The 24334-nt window shown below is 49.4% G+C and overlaps 1 protein-coding gene across 6 annotated transcripts in view; it reads right to left on the bottom strand.

Annotated features, from left to right (window-relative positions):
* PLCB1 (phospholipase C beta 1) overlaps positions 1–24334 on the bottom strand; it is a 777970-nt gene that overhangs the window by 732144 nt on the left and 21492 nt on the right. For all 6 annotated transcript variants that reach the window (XM_014595092.3, XM_059720209.1, XM_059720208.1 and 3 more), the window contains exon 2: positions 15721–15798. In XM_014595092.3, coding sequence (XP_014450578.3) covers positions 15721–15798 — 78 coding nt within the window. The remainder of the gene's footprint in view (positions 1–15720; positions 15799–24334) is intronic.

Below are 24334 nucleotides of genomic sequence, written 5' to 3' on the forward strand. Positions count from 1 at the left end.
AGGTATAGCATTTAAGGCACCAGTTCAAGAAGTGGAGAAACTGTCACTGCAGTATAGGCTGCAGTGGGTTCTTCAAGGGAAATTATGTCTGCACCTACCATTCTTCCTCCAAGGACTGCCTAAGCTAAAACACAAAGCTGTTCATTTAAGGCAAAATGCAGCTATTGATGCAGAAACTGAAGGTCAATAATATGAATATATTTCCATGACTCCTGAAGTAGCCATGTCATCTCTACATCACTTAAAAGCACCAAAAATAAGCATAAAATGTTAGCTGTAGCCAAGTTATAAGTTTATTTTTCTTTTAAAGAAAAGATTTGGAAAAAAATGATGTTTGTACAAGTGTGAAAAGCAAGGCTGAGATTTTCCAACCTGATTAAGATATTTAGACACACTGGAAGGGTTCTCTTAGAACTACCATGAAACTTGTATTCCTGGGTGACTTGAGCACATTTTAAATCCCACTGACTGATTTCAAATGGAACTGTGCATCTAAATTGTCAAGGCAGATTTGAAAAATATCTCAAACCAAGCACCCATGTAATCAGATTAATACTGATTGGTTACAAATATTAGTCAAGGTATACATAAATGACAGTACCATAACTTATCACAGACACCTTATGAATAATTAGTAAAAGAATTAGGGACAATTAAAATGGAGATCAAGTTATGGTTTTGTAATTGATATTTTTCAAAACATTTGCAAAGTAAGTCTCTGATCCTGCTGTGGGTGAACTTTTTCAGAGATCCGCATCAATCATTGTGGCTACACAGGAATAGACATTATGCATGTATATGCAGATAATAATCTTTCCACGGTATTCACTCTTGTCTACAACTTTGTGAGCCAAGACTTGTCTTCTAGCTCAAGGGTTGTCAACCGGGGTTATGCATACCCCCGGGGCTCCTTGAGAAGGCCCCAGTGGATATACATGGGCAGGTGGGGATGGAGCACCGCCATGCATGATCCCATGCTGCCGCGCAGGCACCACCCACCCAGCCAGACATGGAAGCTCGCACACAGCAGCTGTTGCCACTCCATGTCTGGTCATGCAGCACCCTCCCCACCATGCCTGGCATCCAGCTGCGCACCACCCTTTCCTCCCTGCTCAGTGGCTGGGGGTACACTGCTCTGCGTCCAGCCGCCTGTGGGTACACTGATCAAAAAAGGTTGAAAACCCCTCTTCTAGATGATCAAAAGAAATAGCATGAATTTTCACCTGGGCTCAGTTTCTACTTCAGCTAAAACTATTCAACTGAAATATATATATATTAGCCAGCTACTGGTTCAACACAGGTTTTGAAGAGCTCTCAGAGCAATTATTTACGTTATGTACTGACCGAACAAGAAGGATTATACAGAATATAAAGTATTCTGAAATTTCTACTTTTCAGCTAGTTGTTATCTCTGCCTAGCAGAGAAACAGCAGTATGGCCATTTTATTACAGTGTCTTGCACAGTACCCTTCCTTCAAATGTTCTCTCAAGCAGAATTCCAGTGATCAAGAACAATCAATCATTAGCTTGGTTGATGTTATTTCATCACAAAGGCTATTCTTGTTCTCGCACTGGATCAACAAAGGATGCTTTTAGCAGGGTGGATTTGATTTAAATTAAATTGATTTAAATCATGATTTAAACCACTGGTCAGGAAGCCTTGATTTAATCATCATTTTCTACAAAAAGTGCATTCTTGTTGGTTGATCTCCTTTATCCATTTAACTTCTTGAAACTTTTCACTTTTAGAGAAAGTTGAGGACTTGACTGTGTGTACACAAACTTGGAGAGAGACAATAGGGGTGATGGGTAGGTAATCAGGTCTATTCCATCTCCATATCATGCTGTGAACAAGGATTTTATCTCTGGAGATAAACTCTCCTTATGCCTGAAGACGGGTGCTTGTGTCTGAAAGCTTGCAAACAATTGTTCCAACTATTTAGTTGATCTAATAAAAGATATCACATTTACCCAAAGAATGTTGTCTGCCTATGATGTTTGGAGACACAAATCCAGTTTGAGAACAGAACCTAAGCTTCACAGAGATGCTTAATGGGACCTTCTAGACTGAGCACTGAGTGGAGTGGTTTTTATTTAATCCTTACCATTCTATAGAGGAGCCCCTGGGAACCCCAAAAGATTGGGACCCTAATATAGTTCATAGCCAGTTGTGACTTATTTATAAAACTTCTAAAAAGGTTACATGAATATACTGTTTCAAATAGTATACAATTAGAAATTATAATCTCTATTCCATGATGATATCTTTGAACTTTAACATAATTTAAATTAAGACTATCTTTATATAAAAGTTTATTTTTTAAAACATCTTAAAAAAATTATGATTAAATCAAAAATACCTGATTTAAATAAAAATCCATTGGGGGGGGGGTGTTGTTTTGTTTTTTGGGGGTTTTTTTTTTAACTTAAAAAAAAAAAGATCATTGATTTTTATCCACCCGGGCTCTTAGAGAACATGCTTCACTACTAAGGGAAAAAGATAACTGCAAGAGTCTGAAAATATTTTGCCATCTTTGTTTCATTAGTTATTACTTTCATTGGGCAGAACAGGGTGGGAAAACACACTGGTTCAGCTATAGAAGTTGTTGAAGACCATCCTTGAAATGTTACTAGCATCTTTTTTATATCTTCATCTTCTCCTGGATGTGGTCTTAACATTGCCAGAACATGATAAAGAATCCTAATTCCATATTGCAGAGAAGCATGAAAGAGCACAGTTCTTGATTCTGAAATGGGGCCTCCAATAGTAGAAGAAGGCAGTGCCCTCATACTATGATGACTACCCAGGACTAAATCAAGCCTCTTTCTGGGAACCATACATGCAACTGGATAAGTCACATCTCAAGTTACAACATCCATCATCAGTGTCTGATGATGATGCATCACTGCCATGATGCCTGCTGCCATCAACCTTGAAGGAAAAAGGTCAGAGGTTAACTGCCAATTTTCATTTTGCTGTTACATTTTGTTCGTTTTGGGACAGCACAGAAAGCTTAGTCATCGCAATAACCGTATCATGCATATAGAAGCAGTGCAGGCCACAGCAAGCTTACCATCTAAACACCAAAGAGCTACTGCTGTTTTCCAGATCATGCTAATGCTCCACCTTCCTTGCCTCCACTACCAAAGCATTCAGAAATGCTCACAAACAGCCTTAGACCAATCCCTTGACATTTTCCATTCAAACTCTGTTAGAATTCCACAAGTATATATTAGTCATACTGCCTCTGTTCTTTATTCTCCAGAGGAAATCTCAAAACAACGGGGTCATCAGAAGTTGTAAATTAGATTTCAGGTTAAGGATAGTGCGAGTTCTCAAGCAACCTGTTCACATCATCTTCATGGTTAAAGAGCTCTGGGTATAGTTTTAGTTCAGAGTATTACTAGATTCCTTTTACTCTTGAGTGTTTTGTCTTCTCTCTTCTCAGCTCGATAAGACATGAGTTCTGTGCCAGCACTTTTAGGGATACTTGGCATTTATGGACCCTGTCTGGATTGTGAAGAAAGAACATTTATGATGCTAAAAAATTATGATTTTCTTCCAGCTTTATACCATGCCTGGAGTTCGTGCATCCAAGTTCCAAGGTGATACACTTGGTTTAGTCCTTTATGAACACTTTCCCCATCTCTTACCTCTCTTCTTTGTCTTGCCACCACACTGGGCATCATACATTAATAAATAGACCTAGAAAGCCATGTATTGTGGTTTGCTGATCTTTACCAAGTTGGCTGTCCTAATATTCCAGTGTCTATGATAATACAGGATCAAACCAACATAAAAAATAAAATAATTTTTTTCTATGTCCCTTACATTGTAATTCTAATGAGGTATTTGTTCTGTCTAGTAAACTCATAATGGGCAGTATCACAAATGCCAGAACAACTGGAACTCCTACAGGCATAAATGTAGTTGATTTGCATCTTCTGCGTAGTACCTCCAAAGGGGTGGGAGACAACGACACATGGATCAATATGCAAAGAATCTTTCCTTTGAACATCAGTCCCTTCCTTCATAGTCTCATGATGGGCACCTGTATAGCCTTTAAACGGTAGCATAATTGATCATTAAAGAGATGAAGGATGAACAGATCCACGTCCCATTCAGATTTCAATGTGCTGAAACAGGTATAACTGTTTATTAATTTAGGCAAAAGAAGTTCTTGAAAAAGCTTATGTATACATGAGTAAACATAAGATTTGCTCTGCATTTGTGATTTAGTTACCATTGATTACACTGAATAAAATCAAAAAGCTGATCTGCTTCTTCCAAGAGGTAAAGAATGGTTTGAATGTAGTCCAAAATATTATTGCATCTTTGACTGATAGCAGAATGACATGCAAGATCTACCACCTGTCAGAAATATTAGAACGTTTGAGAAAAATGTGTCACTTAGAAGATCCATCAGTGGTTGCAGATATGTAAATGATCTCCCTTCTCCCAGTTCCCAACCATAGATTGTGATGAGCCATCTTGAAGTCTTTCACCGATTACTTAAGCAAAATTTTGAGGAGCAAAATTTTCACCTTCTGTTGTTGGGCACTCTACTTGACTTGAACCATACCATTTGAAAGATTGATATCTACCAGGGAAGTTATCCCAAGCTACTCCCAACCTCTGGGCAACAAGTCATAAAGAGAAAGTGTAAACCAGAATGTGGAACAAACATAATGAGAGAAGCGATGAGCTACCTATCACTAGCACTTGAGAGCTGGCCTTCCCATTTACCTGGGCTGAAATCCCGCCTCCATTCAAACTAATTACAAAACTCCCAACATCTGAAGTAGAACCATGATTTCACCCCTGATATATAGAAATGAAAAGGCAGCATATATCTTTACCTAGCACTTGAAGTATCAGATTTATATGTACTGCATAGCCACATGAATCACAGAGTAAAGGGCGGTCCAAATAACCTGTAGGTGTTCTGGACAGTTTCCTTCCCTGTTGACAGCATTACATTCAGCAGAAGGCTGAAATCAAGAAGCAAGATGTAGAAGGATGGAACAGAGAAGGAATGAGGTAGGTACGGGTTAGTTCTGCATCTCCATGCCAAGGCACATACCAAACCATCATAGCTCAAACAGGTTAAACATGTCACTTTGCAGAGCTGGAGAATACCACTTCACTTAGCCAGACAGGTATGTTTTCAAAAGCTTCCCTCACATAGAGCAAGTCATATTAATCAGTATAAGTTTTGCTTAGACCATGGAGGATTCATCCATATGATCTACCAGTATTTGGACACTTTATCCAGGCACAGAGTGGTGGGGGCCAAAAGGCAATAAAAGAAGATGGTTGAAGCAGAAAGACTTTTGTGGTGCTACTCATGTCTTCTCTTGAAACCCAGCTGCAAAACAGTTTAACCATCAATGGTCAGAGAAATCCAGATCACCAGCTATCATTTCATTTTGTTTAGCTATCCTCCTACATCCAGAAAATTACAGGCTTGCATTATGACAAAAGCAAATTACTTTACAAAAAAAACAAACAAAAAAAAGAATACAAGTAGACTGCACAGGCCTAATATTAGGTTCAAATAGTCCCTCCATCACAAGATACACATAATACAGGCTAATAGAGAGAAACAATGCAACCATTACTTCACTTTAGCATCATTTTCAAGTCTCTCAATTTCACAAAAAACATAAATCAAAACCTTCATAGCACAGGGAGAAAGTGTTTCTTCCTCCCATGGAAACATTTTGATTTCTTTAAATAAAGGGACCATTTGGATAGGCTTTGGAAACAAGCTTTACTTAGTTGTCATGAATTATTAACAGGACAAAATCCCTTTTGTTGCCCTTTATAGATGCTTGATTTACAAGTTAAAAAAAAAAAATCAGGCTGACACTTGTCTCTTGTACAAATATCCAACATTTTAAAAAATGCTCTGGGCATTATAAATATATTTTTTTCATGAATATGGCAACAACAATTCTATAAATAGCCATTCTTTATAAAACTGCTTCAAGACACTGTTTTTACAGACAACTGTAGGAAACCAAAAGAGAGTCATAATGCCAACCTTATCAAAAATGGAATAGAAAAACTCTCCAATCAAGTCTGCTTTTTTAAAGTAGCTTTTTATTATTTTGGTACATATACAATTGCTTTATTCAAGGAGGAAAAAAACCCATTAACAGTTGATTTTGGACTCAGTCCTCAAAATGAAACAAATCAATATAATCCCATTGTCTTCCATGGGGCTATTCATACCACTTATAAAATCTTACACAGGTATTTAAGTACTCTGCTGGCTCAAAGCCCAAAAGAGCAGTTGAAGACTTTCTAAGAAGGGGCATAATATTTAACACAATCTCCTGGTACAAGAACAACCGAAGAAAGAAAGAAAGAAAGAAAGAAAGAAAGAAAGACTTTTGACTTTTAAGAGACCTTTATTCCCCGGAGGGTGATGACTCGGAGCCAGTCAAAAGCATGTACAAGGATGCCCGAAGCTCTGGGCCTCATGGACAAGGCCTGGGCTCATGGCCTGCAAGGCCTGCCCGTACACTCTAGTCAAAAAAAAACCAACCAACACAAAGAAACATAAGGACTATTGACAGTATTTACAGTTCTGCCAGCAGGGACACCCATGGAGGCCTCCGGGGTCGACCCGCACGAGCAAAAGTCCAGGGCCTCGGCCCGCTTGACGCGTCTCTGCGGCTTGAGCAGCCGGTGGCATCACAGAACGAGGATCAGGCGTCCCGCCTCGACTCGGCACAGCACCCCCTCGAGGGCCCAGCGCTCCTCAAAGGCGGGCACCGTCCGCCGGAGGACAGCGTGCTCAAACTCGAGCGAGAGGCGGGCCCGCACCAGCAGGCGGAAGAGCTGCAGGGCGTCGACCATCCCGGTGCCGCTGAGCTGGTTTCGCCGGCTCTTCAGGGTGGCCATCTTGGCCTGGCCCAGCAGGAAGTTGGCCAGGCTGACCGTGGCCCGCTCGGCCGCCCGGTATGGAAAGGAGTGGACGTAGGCGTCTTCGGAGAGGTCACGGCCCAGTACCCGAAGCAGTGCGCCCAGGGCGGCAAAGAGAGGCTGCAGCCGGGGGCAGTCGAGGAAGGCGTGGAAAATGTCCTCGTCCAGCACCCCCGGGCAGAAGGGGCAGGCCGCCGAGGCCGCTGGGTCCAAGTGACGCACAAAGGTGCCGGTGGCCAGGATGCCGTGCACGAGCCGCCACTGCAGGTCGCCGGTCTTCTTGGCGATGGGCGCCTTATACAGCGTGCGCCACGCCGGGGTCCCGGGCCGCGCCAGGCGCCGCCGCCACGCGGTGTCAGGGCGGCCGGCGAGCACCTGGGCGTGCCGGGTGCGCACCACCCACATGTAGAGGCCCTTGCGGGGCAGGGTGCCAAAAGGGCAGCCCGTATTGCTGCTGGGGGGCACCGGGAGCCTGAGCAGCGTGTTGGGCCGCTCGGCCAGCTCGCCGGGTACCGCTGGGATGACGGGTAGCGGTGGGAAGGCGTCTTCTGCGGCGTCTGCGGCGGGGAGGGGCCGGCGAGTCTGGAGATGGGCTTCCAGGGCGGTCGCTGCCTCCGTCGGGAGGGCGGCCCTAACGGCCCGCAGAAGCCGCCCCGCGGTGCGGACGGAGCGCATGGCCAGCCGGGCAGCCAGGGCCTCGGGTGACAGCCAGTCCGACCGAGCGGGGTCCAGGAGGTGCTCCAGGCGGGTGGAGCGCGCCTCGACGAGAGCTGCCGTGAGGCTGGCGGAGGCCAGGCTCGGCACGACACGGTGCAGGGCCGGGTTGTGGACCAAGGGCTCTCGAAGGAGCTGCGGGAACCGCAGGTGCCTGGCCTGGGGACAGAGATGGAAGGCCGCCCGCCAGGCCCGCACCACGCTGCGGTAGAACGGGGGAAGGACCGCCCCGTTCAGGAAGGTGAGGTCCAGTTGAAACAGCTCCCGGTCAAAGCCGAGGCCCCCCACTCGCCGCAGGAATCGGCACGCCAGCTGTCGCCACGGGAGGTGGCCCTCGGTGTACAGGAGCCGCTGGAGGGCCTGCAGCCGATAGGCGGCCACCCTGCTGGCCAGATCGATCAGGCCCTGGCCCCCCTCGCCGGTGGGCAGGTAGAGGGCAGCTCGTGGGAGCCAGTGGCGTCCGTCCCACAGGAAATCGACCAGGAGCCGCTGCAGTCGCTCCAGTAGCTCCGGCGGAGGGTCCAGCACCGCGCAGCGGTGCCACAGGGTGGCCGCCGCCAGGTTATTGATGACGAGGACGCGCCCCCGGTAGGAAAGGCTGGGCAGGCGCCAGCGCCACCGCTGCAGGCGGGCCTCCACTCCCTCCTCGAGGCCGTCCCAGTTGCGCGCCATGAAGGTCGTCGGCCCCAGGAACACGCCCAAGACCTTGAGGCCCTCGCGGCGCCAGGCGAGGCCCCCCGGCAAGTCCGGCGGAGGCCTGCCAGTCCATGCGCCAAGCAGCAGAGTGTCACTCTTGCCCCAGTTGATGCGGGCGGAGGAGGCGCGCTCGTAGGCCCGCTGGCAATCTGCCAGAGCCCGCACGTCTTCCCGGGTGGCGAGGAAGACGGTGACGTCGTCCGCATAGGCCGACAGCCGGAGACGAGGGCCAGCGGACGGGCCCGTGGCCGATGGCAGGGCCACCCCACTCAGGCGGCGGCGCAGCGCGTGTAACAGCGGCTCGATGGCCAGGGCGTAGAGCATGCCCGACAGCGGACAGCCCTGGCGAATGCCCCTGCGCGCGGGGAACGGAGCGCAAAGCACCCCGTTCACCTTGAGCAGGCTGGAAATGTCCCGGTACAAGACCCGGAGGGCCCCGGTGAAGAGGGGCCCAAAGCCAAAGGCCTCCAGCGTGCGGAAGAGGTAGGCGTGGCCCACGCGGTCAAAGGCCTTCTCCTGGTCGAGAGAGAGGAGGCCGACGTCGAGGCCAAAGAGCTCGCTGGCCGTGAGCAGGTCCCGCAGCAGGAACAGGTTGTCTTGTATGGTCCTGCCCGGCACGCAGTAGCTCTGCTCGGGCCCCGTGAGAGAGGCCATGACCGCGCGGAGGCGGGTGGCCAGCGCTTTGGCCAGAATCTTGTAGTCCGCGCACAGCAGGGAGACCGGCCGCCAGTTCTTCATGTAGCCCAGGTCTCCCTTCTTGGGCAGCAGGGTCAGCACCGCTCGGCGGCAGCTGATGGGCAAGACCTTGTCGGCGAGGCTCTCCTGGAAAACGCGCAGGAGGCTGGGGCCGAGGAGAGGCCAGAAGGTCTTGTAGAACTCGGCAGGCAGCCCGTCGAGGCCCGGGGCTTTGCCGGAGGCGAGGCCGGCCGTGGCGGCCGCCAGCTCTTCCAGGGACAAGTCCCGCTCCAGCTCGCCGGCCTCCAGGGCATCGAGACGCGGTAGGCCCTCGTGGAGTTCCCGCGTGGCCTCGGGGCACGACGGCTCGGCCGCGAACAGGTCGCGATAGAAGGCGACGGCACGTTCGCGGACTTCGCCCGGCTCTGTAATGACCCGGCCCTCAGGAGTCTTGAGATGGTCCAAGGCTTTGCTCGTTGCCCGCCGCCGCTCCAGGTCGAAAAAGAAGCGGGTCGGGGCGTCGGTTTCCACCAGCTCCTGGCAGCGGGCGCGGATCCTCGCGCCGCGGGCCGCGCTCTCCGCCAAGTCGCGCAGGCATTTCCTGCGGAGCCGGAGGCTCTCGCTCAGTGCCGCGTCGCTGCCAGCGGCCAGCAGAGCAGCCTCGAGCTCCGCCACGTCCTCCTCCAACTCCCGGACTCGGCGGCGCGTCTCGTTCGCGGCCAGCTGGGTGTACTGCTGGCAGAAGGCTCGGGTCTGGACCTTGCCCACGTCCCACCACAGCTTCCAGGAGGAGTGGCTCGGTCTCGCAGCCTCCCACCTCCGCCAAAAGTGGGCAAAGCAGTCCCGGAAATAAGAGTCCTGGAGCAGACTAATGTTCAAACACCAATACGGTGCCCGTGCACAGGCTCTCCCCGGCAGGCTCAGTTCGCTGAAGGCCAGGCCATGATCTGATAGACCCGAGGGAGCGATGCGGCTGCTGCGCAGGAGTGGCAGGTGGTGCCTGGTGATATAAAGGCGGTCGAGGCGAGCCATGGTGAGACCGCCGGCACTCGTCTTGGCCCAGGTGTACTGGCGCGCATCGGGATGCAGGGCTCGCCAGACGTCCACGAGGTCTGCCCCCTCCAGGGCAGCTTGCAGCTTGCGAGCGGAGGGCAGGTGGGGCTCAGGCCCTGTGCGGTCGAGGCGCGGGGCAGTGGTGCAATTGAAATCGCCCCCGAGGAGGAGCAGGTCATCATCCTCGCTAGCGTCGCGCAGGAGGGCAGCCAAGCTCTCAAAGAAAGCGACCCTCTCCTGGCCGTCGGAGGGCGCGTAGATGTTGACGAGCAGCAGACGGTGTTGCGCGAGGGTGACGCGGACGGTCAGCAGGCGGCCGGGGACGACCTCCCGCGGCACCGCCGCGTCAAGCTGCAGCTGCGGCGATAAGAGTGTCGCGACCCCCGCGCGGAGGCTGGTGCCGTGGCTCAGGAACACCTGTCCTCGCCAGGCAGCCCGCCAGGCCGCCTGGTTGAACCTGTCAGAGTGGGTCTCTTGTAGGAAGGCGATGGCCAGCCTCTTCTGCCGCAGGAGCTCCAGGACGGCCTCGCGCTTCACCGCGTCTCGACAGCCGTTGACGTTGAAGGTGCCAATGGTTGTGGCTGCCATGGGGGTGGGTGTGGGAGAGGAGGAGCAAAGCAGAGTGCGGGTGGAAGAGCGAGCACCCAAGAGCAGAGCAAGGCAATACAGACAGGTCAGGGAAGGCCTACCGTGCCCTACTCTAGTCGAGGGACCCGCCCAGGCCCCACTCCACTCTCACCCTCTGGGCAAGCTTGTCCAGACGGTAGGCCATCTGACGTGTGCCCCGATCTTGCTTCATGAGCTTGACTGCCGCCCTGGCAGCCTTGACAAACACTTTGGGGTCCGCACACCACTGGGTGATGTGCCCCGCTACATTTTTCTGCCCCTTGGTTAGCTTCAGCAAGGACAGGAGTCCCCCATAGTCAGGAGAGACCCAGGGGGGCTCCGCCAGCTTGGGGTGGATGTTGCCCACGGAAGAGCGGCGAGGCCGCACCCCCGGCGGGAGCTCGCCCGCAACTGCAGCGTCGACCCCCTCGATGTCCAGGCACATCAGCCGCCTCTCGTCGTCCGAGTCGAGGACCGGCTCCGTGAGGACATTCCCTGTCTTCTTGGGGGGGGAGGGGCCATCCCGCTCACGACGTCTCTTGCGAGACTCCGAGAGCTGGATCTCCATCTCGCTAACGTCCCCATCTGCTCCGGTAGGCTGGGGCGTGACCAAAGGGGCAGCGGGCTCTCCCGCCACCCCCGGGGCCAGGCCACCGGAAGAGAGACATTCGCCACTATCCCTGCTGCCGCCTGACTCCGGAGGCTGGGGGACAGGCGAGGGGAGGGGGACCCCTGAAGGCCCCTCCCCCCCACCCGCTAAGTCTGCCTCGTCGGTGGCTACATCCGACGGGGCGGGTGGTGTGGCGGCCGGAACGGGGTCCGGCTCTGTAGTGGGGGGGTCCTCGGCACTGGCCGAGGAGGGGTCTGTCAGGGATGGGGTGTCCTGAGAGGCCCCCCTCATCTCCCTCTCTTTTTCGGGTGGTAGGGAGGATGCCCGATCCCCATCATCCGATGAGGCTCTAGCACCGCAGTCCCCGGCCACCCCAGCCACTTCGGCCGGGGCAGGCAGGGGGCAAGGGGAGGCGTCCGCCTCTCCACCCGGTGGGGCTGCCGCACCGAGGGCAGGGGGCGCCACAGACGGGGGAGGGGGCGGCGGGGCCATGGTAGCAGCACCAGCCCCTCGGCTGGACGATGGCTTCCCGCTGGAGACCCCGGTCCCCTGAGATGGAACGGAGGGGGAAGGAGGACGGGAGGAAGAGCTCCCAGCCTCCCTGGGCCTGTCGCGTGCCCCAGAGGTCGACGCGCCGTCTCTCGGCGCTGCCGCAGGCGGCGATGGTCCGGCCGCCTTGCTCCGAGGGCACTGCGCGGCCAGGTGGGAGGAGCCCCCGCACTTGAAGCACGTGGTCTCTCCCACAGACAGATAGATAATAAACCGCCGCCCCTCGAGCGTGAGGCTCAGGGAGCGAGGCAGCGACTGGGGGCCCTCCTTGAGGAGCATGAAGACCTGCCTCCGAAAGGACAGGACGTGCTTGCCCTGAGGGTTCTTGTTTCCCATCGGCAGGCGGCGAAAAGGACTCGCGGGAAGCCCATAGGCCTCGAGTCCCCTGGCCAGCTCCCGATTGGAAACGTGCGGTGGGACGTTGGAAATCACCACCCTCACTGCCTGAGTCTCTAGGGGCGTGACAGGGTAGTGGATGCCCGCAATGTCCAGGCCCTCCGCACACACCCTGTCAACCAAGGCGGGCTTGCTCAAATAGATCATCGGGACCGTGTTCACGCGCCCCGCGTAGCGGATGGTACGCCATCCCAGGAGGGCGGCCAGAGCCTCCACGCAAGCCTCGAGCCCCACATGGAGAGGGGCATGAACCCTCAGGCCATGAGACAGTGGGAGGTCCTGAGAGACATCCTCATGCCAGCTGCCAGGCGTAGGAGCCGCCATTCCTCGCCAGGACAGGGTTAAACTGCGAAGCGCAGCAAAAAAAAAAAAAAAAGCCTCAGGCTGGCCCGGGGACTGGGACTGGGAGGGGGCTGAAAACGCCCCAAAATCGGCCTGAGGGGGAGCAGAGCAACCCCGCAGGGGCTCAGGGCAAGCCCCAAGGCAAGGGGAGATGGCAGGGACCAAGGGAAGGGGCCCTGGGGGAGGGAGGCAGCAGAAATCAAAGGGACAACTCAGGCAGGGGTGGGGGAGGGGCAGAGGCAAACGAGGCTGCCAGAGCCCAGGGGAAAAAGGCTCAGAAAGTGGGGGGAAGGGGCAGGGGGGGGGTCCCCAGGGACAGGGTGGGGAGAGGCAAGGGGTTTTTCGGGGGGGGGGACAGGAAAAGGGGGGCAGGGAGTGCGAGGCAACGAGCTGAAAGCACCTGAGCTGGAGGAGCTTAGAAGGGCTTCAGCTGTCGGCGGCCATCTTGAAAGAAAGAAAGAAAGAAAGAAAGAAAGAAAGAAAGAAAGACTTTGACTTTTAAAAGACCTTTATTCCCCGGAGGGTGATGACTCGGAGCCAGTCAAAAGCATGTACAAGGACGCCCAAAGCTCTGGGCCTCGTGGACAAGGCCTGGGCTCATGGCCTGCAAGGCCTGCCCGTACACGCTAGACAAAAAAAAAAAACAACCAACACAACGAAACATAAGGACTATTTACAGTATTTACAGTTCTGCCAGCAGGGACACCCATGGAGGCCTCCGGGGTCGACCCGCACGAGCAAAAGTCCAGGGCCTCGGCCCGCTCGACGCGTCTCTGCGGCTTGAGCAGCCGGTGGCATCACAGAACGAGGATCAGGCGTCCCGCCTCGACTCGGCACAGCACCCCCTCGAGGGCCCAGCGCTCCTCAAAGGCGGGCACCGTCCGCCGGAGGACAGCGTGCTCAAACTCGAGCGAGAGGCGGGCCCGAAGAAAGAAAGGAAGGAGCCTGTGCAACTTTGACCAATTATCCCCAAATACATTTTGCAAAAAAGAGACCCAAAAAACAAACAAACAAACAAAAAAGCAAACAAAAAACCCCACAAGACAGGCCAGTCTCCTCTGAAAAGTAAACACCAAGAAAAAAAAAATTGTTTCTGAAAGTAACTGCATATTGCCTCTAGGAACTGAATATTTAGTACCTGCTTATTTCCTCAGGCAATCTTTTCTTGTGTGTGAGAGTGCAAACCCCGAATCAATATAAACTTGTGAGAAAGCTGCATTTTTTTTGTAAATGAAGTTGAAGAAACCCTGGTATTGTGGCTTTATTTTGAACCCAATATAAATATGAACAGAACAATGTGCTGAAATCACTAAAATATCACGCACAAGATACAAGAGTAAGTTAATTTATAACAAAGTAACATAACAATTTACTTTGGGAAAGTGGAACCATTCTCTTTTTAGTATTATGCCCTTATGTCACAGCAATGCTGAGGAAAACATGAATGGGAGATCTAGGCCCACCACAGCACAGCTCTGCTCTTACATGGGTTTAACTCCATTGGGTGCAGACAGATGTTACAACTGAAATATTTTCAACTACAAACACACTCAGAAACATTTCATAAAGGAAATATTTCAGCCAGGGGACACACAAAAACAACAACAAGTTAGATGTATATATATATATCTCCCTGGTTGAAATATTTCCTGTTTGAAAGGTTTCAAATGCTGCAGCCTCTTCTGCAAAGGGTGCTGGAGTAGGCTGCACCAACCTACAGCTCTGCTCTTCACTCCCCTCACCAACCTCACAGGGACACAAGAAAGACAGGAGGGGAAGGGAGAGTTAACAGCTGAGTAGAGGAATAAATGGGAGAGAGACAGGGGGAGCCTGCCTCAATCCCCTATGCCTTTCCTCTGCCCTTCTCAGTCAAGAGGTAGAGAAGCTTGGAACAGAAGGGCCTGGTTCTGGCGGTGGCAGCAGCCACCAGGAGTTGGCAGGAGTCTGGGAAGCCTGGCTCCTGGTCTGGCAGATGTCCCAGCAGCGGATGTGGAAGTCCCAGTGAGGACCTAGCATCTGGACAGCAAACAGGTTGCCCATCTCACTCCTCCCTGGATAGCACTGTCCCAGTACACATGGAACAAGTTGAACGCTCCACCTAATTTCTTCATGTAGGGAGGCGCTATTTTGGAGTGGTTCAGCCACTTTACCAAGATTTCACAGGGCTTGCATGTGTGTCCAGCTGGTCCTTTGAAATGTTTCAAAGGTGTATGAAATGTTTTCATGACTACGTTTGTCCACACTTACTGACTCCATCAGCTGGGAATATGACAACATTGCTTTTGGTGGAGTAACACGGATGGGGGACTGGAATGATGTAGTGGTGAATCTGGCCCTCAGCCTTCCCAACAGCTCCCTAACCATGTAACTGACTTAAAGTGCATAGGAGCACGTTTAAAAAAAATTAAGACCAGCAAGGATTAGTAATAACTGGCCACATCTACACGAGACACTACTGCACAACCATTACCACACATTTACTACTTTTATAAACAAGTACTAAATAAGTGTACTTAAACCTGAGCTACTACACAGTAGTGCCAGCAAACGCCTTTTTTGTGGCACGACTGTGCACTAACCTAATAATACTGTGCAGTAGCGTCATGTCACTATTTTTGCTATGCAAAGCTACTGAACACTAGTATCAGGCTACTGTGCAGTCAATGTCTCATGTAGACATGCCCACTTAGAAATTTAGGCTTAGTTTTGCAGCTGTGGCCAAAAAACACACCATAAATGAGGATGGAAGTTTGCTAAGGTACCTTTAAACTCCTTCAGTTCTGGACCAAACTTACCAAGGATGAAAGCCTACCTCCATGCAGATGCCCACTGAATTCCCCCACAAGACTGATCCCTCAGTGTGAACTGAAACAAACTGCCAGTGTCCCACAGGACTGTTAAACTGGGGATCATGAGAAAACAGAGAAGTTCCAGTTAATCCTAACTTACCCTTATGCCATGCCTTGTGCAACAGGGACTAGGTAGGTGCTGTTATTACCTACTCAGTCACAGGGGAGCTTTTTACACTGGTATGAGCCTTCTGAATCTGCTATGTCAGCATTAGAGGGAAAGGCATCCTGACCACAGCTTTTCTTACCACCTGTGACACTCAAAATGATGATAAAGATGGTGTTTATTCTCTTACCTTATTTTGATCTGTCCAGTAGAAGAAAAATCCCTGCGGATCTGTTTTGAGGATAATTGGAGTCACAACAGTGGAGTCCTAGCAAGAGGGGAGAAAACAAGAACATTAGACTTGCAAAACAGATGCTACACTGTTCTCCACCTTATCTTTAGTGTTCAGAAGTAGCAGTTCCTCAAAGCCACCCTTAAGGTATTATTCATAAAATGTCACTATCACAGTTTAATACCACATGGCTCATCTCCATTTTTATAACCTAATGTATTTCCATTACTGAGAAGAGTATTACTAAATTACTGCAGGCTTGTCTGTGCATAGCGTTATTTCAGAAAAAAATGAAAGCAGATTCAGCTTTACAGGAACAAGGTACTTTTATTCTGTAATTAGTCTACATGCTGATTAAATAAAGAATGGTTATGACAAAAAAAAAAAATCATACTTCAGCTTAGTCCAAGTTAACTTTCAAATGTAGACAAGCTCTAAAATGTTTATGAGACTTGCATAGCATATATGTACAAGAGAGAATTTATTTACCCAGGAGTGATCACAGTGATATGTATTAAATTCCATTAGAACAGACTCTTATTAATTAATCGTGTAATCCATTATAAATAGTTTCCTTTTTTCCTACAATTATAATACTGTTTTATAGCTGTATAAAATCTGTAAAAAGTGTTCCTTGTATTGTAAATGCCATAGTTAAGATCTTTTTTTATATATAAATCATCCTGAAAACAAATGCATATGTCTACTAAACAGTTACAGACAATACAAGGATTTGAAGCTCAGTTATTTCCAAAGCAATAGTTAATCAAGGCCATTCTGCATATACTTGTAAAAAAATGTGGCTCTGTACTAAACATTTTTAAAAATTAAATTTTCAAATCAAGTTGCAGTCTAGGACATCACACAACGTTGTTACTCCAAACTTAAGCATCGCAAGTAACTAGGAGGAAGCAAGATAATGCTCATGTATCATAGGTGCTTGTGCAATCTTCATTCCTATAGTATCGGAGCACCTCATTAGCTGGTGCCTTTATTTTCACAATGCGTCTGAGTTAGGGAAGTGCTGTTATTCCCATTTTCCAGCTAGAAAGGCACAGAGAGGCTAAGGGATGTACCCAAAGTGTCATACAAGAAGCTAGTTATGGAGCAGGGGCTTGAACTGTGCGTCCCAATTCCAACACTCTTTATACATAAACAAGTAAATAAATAAATAAATAAATAAATAGACTGGAACTCCTCATCAAGTACCATATTGGATAAGGTAAAGACTATCCAAAGTTATCCCATACTAAACATCCTGAAGAAAGCCATTAGTGTCGAGCAGATGAGGGAACGACCCACTGATACATGGAATGGGGATAAAGAATGGGGACTGGATGGCGAGCTGGTTTGCTGGGTCCTTCTAGTGGGGTCTGCCTCCTACAGCATTTTCATGACTGCATCAGATATGACAGTAGCAAACTGCTGATGGAGGTCAGAATAAGGTTTAGGTACTTTCCTGAAAGAGAAGCATTTTTTCAGGAAGCCAGGTTTTGACTGGCTTTATTTCCCCCACAACAGAGAGAAAAAAAAATGTTTCACTGAGATGCACATCTGCCCTGTGCATGACAGGTTATTTCCCTTAGTACCTGCCTTGACAAGTGCCTATTGCTCTGACATGGCCACTCTCCTCACATGGTATCAGTCATGGCCTTTTTTTCCAGATCAGTTCTGATTAGGGCCACTACAAACATTCCTCCTAGAAAATGAGGTACCATCACTACTGCAAGAGCACATAGGCTGCTACCTGACTTACAACCAGTTAGGTATGGACATCCCTTTGCTAACTGATCACAGGTAGCTGCTCAGTTTTCCTGCCAATTCACTCCCTTTCTAGTGTGGATGGATCAAAAGCAATGTATAAAATTAAGGCTATATCTACAGCAGTGGTTCTCAACCTTGTTAGATGCAAGGCACCTCTCATTAGACTCAAAGCACCACACAGGAAATGCCAGCTCTTAGCTTTTACTCATTTTTTGACTATGGAAAAATACCAAAGCAAACGTTCTGTTGCAAAGAACACTGCAGAATGTTTTTGGCATTGTGAATTCCTGTTTGAAATCACTGGGTTTATCTTGCACATCATGGCTAGGGACAGAAATTACACATAAACAGATATAAGTGATTGGAAACCAATTCAAATCTGTAACACAACAGAAATTCAGTGTACATAAACCACTTTCAAAATGGCTGAAACCAGTTTTTAAAAAAAATCAATCAATCAACCAACCAACCTGGATGGATATAGTATCAGACTAACTGATTTAGGTTAAATTGGTTTATTGAACTTCTGTCCCAGATGCCCTCCAGATTCACGTTCACTCACCAGTCCCCCAGCATCCCAGGATGCTTTGCACCTCCCCCACAAACCCCGCCCCCTCCAGCAGGGTGGGTGGGCTAGCCTTGGCCCAAGCAGTCTGCTCCAGCAAAGCAGGGAAGCATGCTTTAGCACCCCCCAGCTTCTGATCTGAGCCACTGCAAGCATGGGCTGCATTTCTGGAATCAAAAAGTGAATGTCTCTTCACTTGCTTGTTGGTTCAATCTACACAGTTTAGACTAACCTGCAAAGATTAAATCAATTCAGCCTTAGGTTTTTTGACTGTCTGTACTTAGCTCATGTGTAGGTGTTTGCACACCTAACAATGCTAATATTAAACAGTATGCTGCAGCACCCTTAAAAGGCTTTCACTGTACCCTGGCTGAGAATCACTTATCTACACTGACAGTTAGTGAAAACCTTAAAACCACTCACCAGCCATCTGCATTGCAAAAACTGCATTCAGCCTCTAGTTTTAGTCCCACATTCACCTCCTTCTCTGTCCCTCCAAGAGGTGGTTAGAACCTCTTGGTGCCCATACAACCAAGACAGCAATCCTAGAATGCCCCATTCCTAATGTCAGGACTTCTATACTTAGACGCTTTCTGCCCATAATTTGAAACAACCACAGGAGAGACAAGGAGCTGTACACTGATTCCTTGACAGGCTCCTTAAGGCAACCTGGGCTATATCTTTGTGCTGTGCTCAAAAAAGCAGCAGCACAAGTAGGACAGATTTTGTAGGAATACAATATGGAGGGGAGAAGGGCAGCTTTTGCAGCTGAAGCTGGTTAAGGATAACTTTTAGTGTCACTGTAGATGTCCCCTTAATGCAAGATGCCTACCAAAAAACAAAAACAAACTGTGTCATTTATTTAAAAAGGACATTGTCAACTTGAAATCTGGTTGAGTCTGATGCACACATTGGTTGGGTCTGATGAAATCTGGTGCACATACTGCACCATATCAATCATATCAAGGACAATGCAAAGTCTTTCATTTAGGATGAAAAAATCCCATGCACTTGTACAGGTTTGGGACCTACTGGATAAGGAGCAGCTCTGCAGAAAAGGATGTGGGGGTTACAGTGGATAATAAGCTGAATACAAGTTAACAGCGTGCCCTTGTTGCCAAGAAAGCCAACAGCATACTGAGCTGCGTTAGTAAGAGCATTGCCAGCAGATAAAGGGATTATTCCCCTCTATTCTGCACTGGTGAGGCCACACCTGGAATACTATTTCCAGTTTTGGGCCCCCCACTACAGAAAGGACGTAGACAAATTGGAGTTTGTCCATCCCCAATCTATCTACCTATCACTACCTGATTTAAATGCAGCAGGCACAGTATGTTTCTGGCAGCCCTCTGGGGCAGGGCTGTCTACCTTTTGAGTAGCTGGGGGCTGCAAAGCCCTCAGTCACACAGCATGGCACTCCCTGGCCACATGAAGCACTGCACCATGCTCCTCCTGCACCACAGGCATCTGCATCCCCATGCTATACAGTCCCAGCACTCCAGCATATTGTGCAGTATAGATCCCTCCCATTGAGTCATGCAATGGGCACTCTGCTACACCATACCCGCACTCCACACGGTACTGCATGGGCACCCTGGGTCACCCCCCTCAAGTCCCCCAACCCTCAGCCTGGTCTCCAAGGGCAGCCTCAGGCAACAGAAGCTGGAGGAGAGAAAAAGAAACTGGAAACTCTTATAGCAGGAACTCCTAGCATGATGTGGGGGACCAGTGTCAGAACTGGGGACCCGGGAACCACATGCAACCCACAGGCCCCTAGTTGGACAGCCTTGCTCTGGGGCATGGCAGTAGGTACCACACATCTATACCAGAGAGACATACAATCTTGCCCCCAATGAGACAGAATCATATTTGATACAGTAAGCAGCAGCTACTAGACGTCCACTTCCTAGTTACACTTGTTATAATCTTCAGAGCTAGGGCTGAGAATCTAGCTCAGAATCCTCTTGCCACTTTTTAGTGGTTGTAAAATTATATTTTAAAAATGTTATTAGTCCTCACTGCTGTATGAAAGCTAAACACACAGAGGGATAGTTGGAAGAACTGGATGCCTTTAAATCGGCAGGCCCGGATGGGCTCCATCCAAGGGTGCTGAAGGCAATGGCCAACATCATTGCAGAGCCACTGGAGGGAATATTCGAACACTCGTGGCACACGGACCAAGTCCCGGAGGACTGGAAAAGGGCTAACGTGGTCCCCATTTTCAAAAAGGGGAGGAAGGAGGACCCGGGCAACTATAGGCCAGTCAGTCTCACCTCCATCCTTGGTAAAGTCTTTGAAAAAATTATCAAGGCTCACATTTGTGAGAGCCCGGCAGGGCAGATTATGCTGAGGGGAAACCAGCACGGGTTTGTGGCGGGCAGATCGTGCCTGACCAACCTAATCTCTTTCTATGACCAGGTTACGAAACGCCTGGACACAGGGGGAGGGGTGGATGTCATATACTTAGACTTCAGGAAGGCCTTCGATACGGTATCCCACCCCATACTGGTGAACAAGTTAAGAGGCTGTGACGTGGATGACTGCACAGTCCGGTGGGTGGCGACTTGGCTAGAGGGTCGCACCCAAAGAGTCGTGGTAGATGGGTCGGTCTCGACCTGGAAGGGTGTGGGCAGTGGGGTCCCGCAGGGCTCGGTCCTTGGACCGATACTCTTTAATGTCTTCATCAGCAACTTGGACGAGGGAGTCAAATGTACTCTGTCCAAGTTTGCAGATGACACAAAGCTATGGGGAGAAGTGGACACGCCGGAGGGCAAGGAACAGCTGCAGGCAGACCTGGATAGGTTGGACAAGTGGGCAGAAAACAACAGGATGCAGTTCAACAAGGAGAAATGCAAAGTGCTGCACCTAGGGAGGAAAAATGTCCAGCACACCTACAGCCTAGGGAATGACCTGCTGGGTGGCACAGAGGTGGAAAGGGATCTTGGAGTCCTAGTGGACTCCAAGATGAACATGAGCCGGCAGTGTGATGAAGCCATCAGAAAAGCCAATGGCTCTTTATCGTGCATCAGCAGATGCATGACGAATAGGTCCAGGGAGGTGATACTTCCCCTCTATAGGGCGCTGGTCAGACCGCAGTTGGAGTACTGTGTGCAATTCTGGGCGCTACACTTCAAGAAGGATGCGGATAACCTGGAGAGGGTCCAGAGAAGGGCAACTCGTATGGTCAAGGGCCTGCAGACCAAGCCCTACGAGGAGAGATTAGAGAAACTGGACCTTTTCAGCCTCCGCAAGAGAAGGTTGAGAGGCGACCTTGTGGCTGCCTATAAGTTCATCACGGGGGCACAGAAGGGAATTGGTGAGGATTTATTCACCAAGGCGCCCCCGGGGGTTACAAGAAACAATGGCCACAAGCTAGCCGAGAGCAGATTTAGATTGGACATTAGGAAGAACTTCTTCACAGTTTGAGTGGCCAAGGTCTGGAATGGGCTCCCAAGGGAGGTGGTGCTCTCCCCTACCCTGGGGGTCTTCAAGAGGAGGTTAGATGAGTATCTAGCTGGGGTCATCTAGACCCAGCACTCTTTCCTGCTTATGCAGGGGGTCGGACTCGATGATCTATTGAGTTCCCTTCCGACCCTAACATCTATGAATCTATGAATCTTCCTGACCTGTGTCGAGGAGCTCTTCCCGACTCAGGAGGTGCATGAGCCAACGAGAGGTGATGCTCTGCCAGACCTGGTCCTGGCCAAAGGAGGCGACCTGGTGACTGACTTAAATATAGAGGGAAGTCTGGGCGACAGCGACCATGAAGCCACAGCCTGATAGCAGTATTGAAGTCTTGGATAGCAGTATTGAAGTCTTGGACTTCAAAAATGCAAATTTCAACAAGCTTAGCTCACTAGTAGGGGACGTCCTGAGGGACAAGGGACCGAAGGCAAAAGGTGTGCACGAAGAGTGGTTGTACCTTAAGGACATGATCCTTGAAGCAACAAAGGAAGTCCATTCCCATGCAGAGAAAAGGTAAGAGAAGGGCTGGGAAGCCCTCCTGGCTAAACAGGGAAATCACAGTCCTCTTAAGAAAGAAGAAAGAGGCTTAAAAACAATGGAAGCTCAGGGCAGGCCCCAAGGAGGACTATTCCATGATGGCCCACATTTTCAGGGAACAGATAGACAAGCTAAAGCGGCAACCAAACTTAGATTAGCAACGGGAATCAAGGACAATAAGAAGTCCTTCTTTAGGAGATGAGACAGTCAACTTGCTGGGGTCACCTGAACCCCAGTTATCTTTCCTGCTTGGTGCAGGAGGCTGGACACGATGATCTTCCAAGGTTCTATGAATTCTGGTCCTCTTAGGCAAAATTCCTAGATGGTGGTGTTTTTGGCACTTAATTTAACACTAATTTAACACAATTAGAGACTCTTTTACCCTCACATTGTCGGCATGTAAGCATGCATGCGTAGACCAAGTGTGTGCAATATGCTACACACTGGCCAGGCATGTACACAGCCACATGCACTTACTGTGGGCACACGCGTGCATCTAAGTCACAAGAACTCAGCCAGGCAGAAACTCTTGTCTAATAGGTGTTAGATATGAGGAGAGGAGGAGGAAATCATTGCTATGTTTTGGCTCCTATAGCTCAAAGTTTAAGGCATTTGCCTGGAAAACGGGAGGCCTAAGTCCTAGGCACCACTCAACCAGAGGATTTTTGAACCCTCATCTCCCAAATTTCCTAGCACAGTGGTCTAACTACCAAGACATTAAGTTAGGCATTATCCAGACCCTTTTACAGTACTTCTTTTAAAGCTGCCCCTCCTTAAGCAAAAGAGAGGAAGATATGTGGGGTCAGCAGGAAAAGAACTGGTTGGACTGTGAATGGCTCAGTGAGATGGCTGCTGCTCTAAAAAGAAAGGTGCTTGGATTCTAGCCTGGACCTTTGCCCTCAAATGGGACAGAAACTGCAATGTTCTCCATCCAGTTACTATTAAATGCAAATGAAAATGGATCAACTTCAAAAAGAGTGCTGGAAAGGTAACAAGATAATGCCTGATCTATGGTGTGTTGGTTACAGCTCTATACTAACAGGTCAGAGAGAGACAGATTTAAAATCCCTGTGGACAAAAGGAGCCCAAAACTTGACCGAGTGCTCTAACAGCTCAGGTATTAGGGCTAAAACACGCAAAGGCATACCACTGCGTTTTCCTGGACTTACACTCAGGTACACATGTAGTGTCCAAACTGCGTAGTCTACCATGCTTGCATGCTCAGGTCTATGTGTGGATGTTTACACATCTGCAGCGCAGAGGTTGGGCCAAAATTGCTCATACACATAGCTAGAAAACAGCCATGTAAACATGCCTTTGAAAGTCTAAATACTACGTTTCTTGGAGCTACATAAGAAATGCAGACTCATGCACTCATGAGGACTACCTGATAAAACTAGCCAACGTGAAGTTATATGCTTTCGGAATACAATTATCTATTAAGTCCCATATATATGAGACTAGATGTGGACAGCCTTATTCATGTTCAGCAGCATCTTACTCTGCAAAAAGCCACATTAATTTAACAGGGCTATTTGTAGAGTAATGGCACAAAAAACCTGACTCTTGAGAACAACTCTGTGCCTTAAAAGTGGTATGCTTCAACTCCAGTGCATACAATACTGGAAATCAACTCAGATGTAAAGTCAAGAAAAAATATTGATGATAAGAAATTATACAGGAATGAACAAGTGAAAGGGAAAGGATGGCAAAAAAGCAATGTCATCATACTGGTTAGTATTGTCATGACCCAAAGGGTACGATTTTGTGTGTGCTTCGGCACTGCAGAATTATTTCCCGCCACAAGGAGCTTTCTTTGCACGGTGCAATTCTCAGTTGCATAGAGAAAACCCCGGTGCAAAGGAGTTCCCGCCATTCACATGTAAATTTGTGTCCCACTATTGGCTGTTTCTAAATTATTCCCACGTGGAGGCTAGCGATTGGCTTGCTAGCCGTATAAGAGGCTTGAGCAGTTTCCGCCCAAGTTGGAGGACTTCACATCCATCTCGTGAAGAACTCTAAGCGCGCTGTGGAGCTTAACAAACCCCGCGTGTGCCTTAGAGGAGGATACAGGGGCCTGATCAACCTCTAGCCTCACCCCGTCGCCTCCTGATCCCTCGACGTACCCTTCCCTGCATGTTCAGTCCACGGAACCTAGCAAACTTTGTGTGTGTGTGTATCCAGAGCTCTTTCTGGGTTTAAGAGGCTCGAGTTTTCTACGGGTCTTGTTCGTGCAAGTTT

The sequence above is a fragment of the Alligator mississippiensis genome, chromosome 1, assembly GCF_030867095.1.
Source record: "Alligator mississippiensis isolate rAllMis1 chromosome 1, rAllMis1, whole genome shotgun sequence".
Classification (NCBI taxonomy): domain Eukaryota; kingdom Metazoa; phylum Chordata; order Crocodylia; family Alligatoridae; genus Alligator; species Alligator mississippiensis.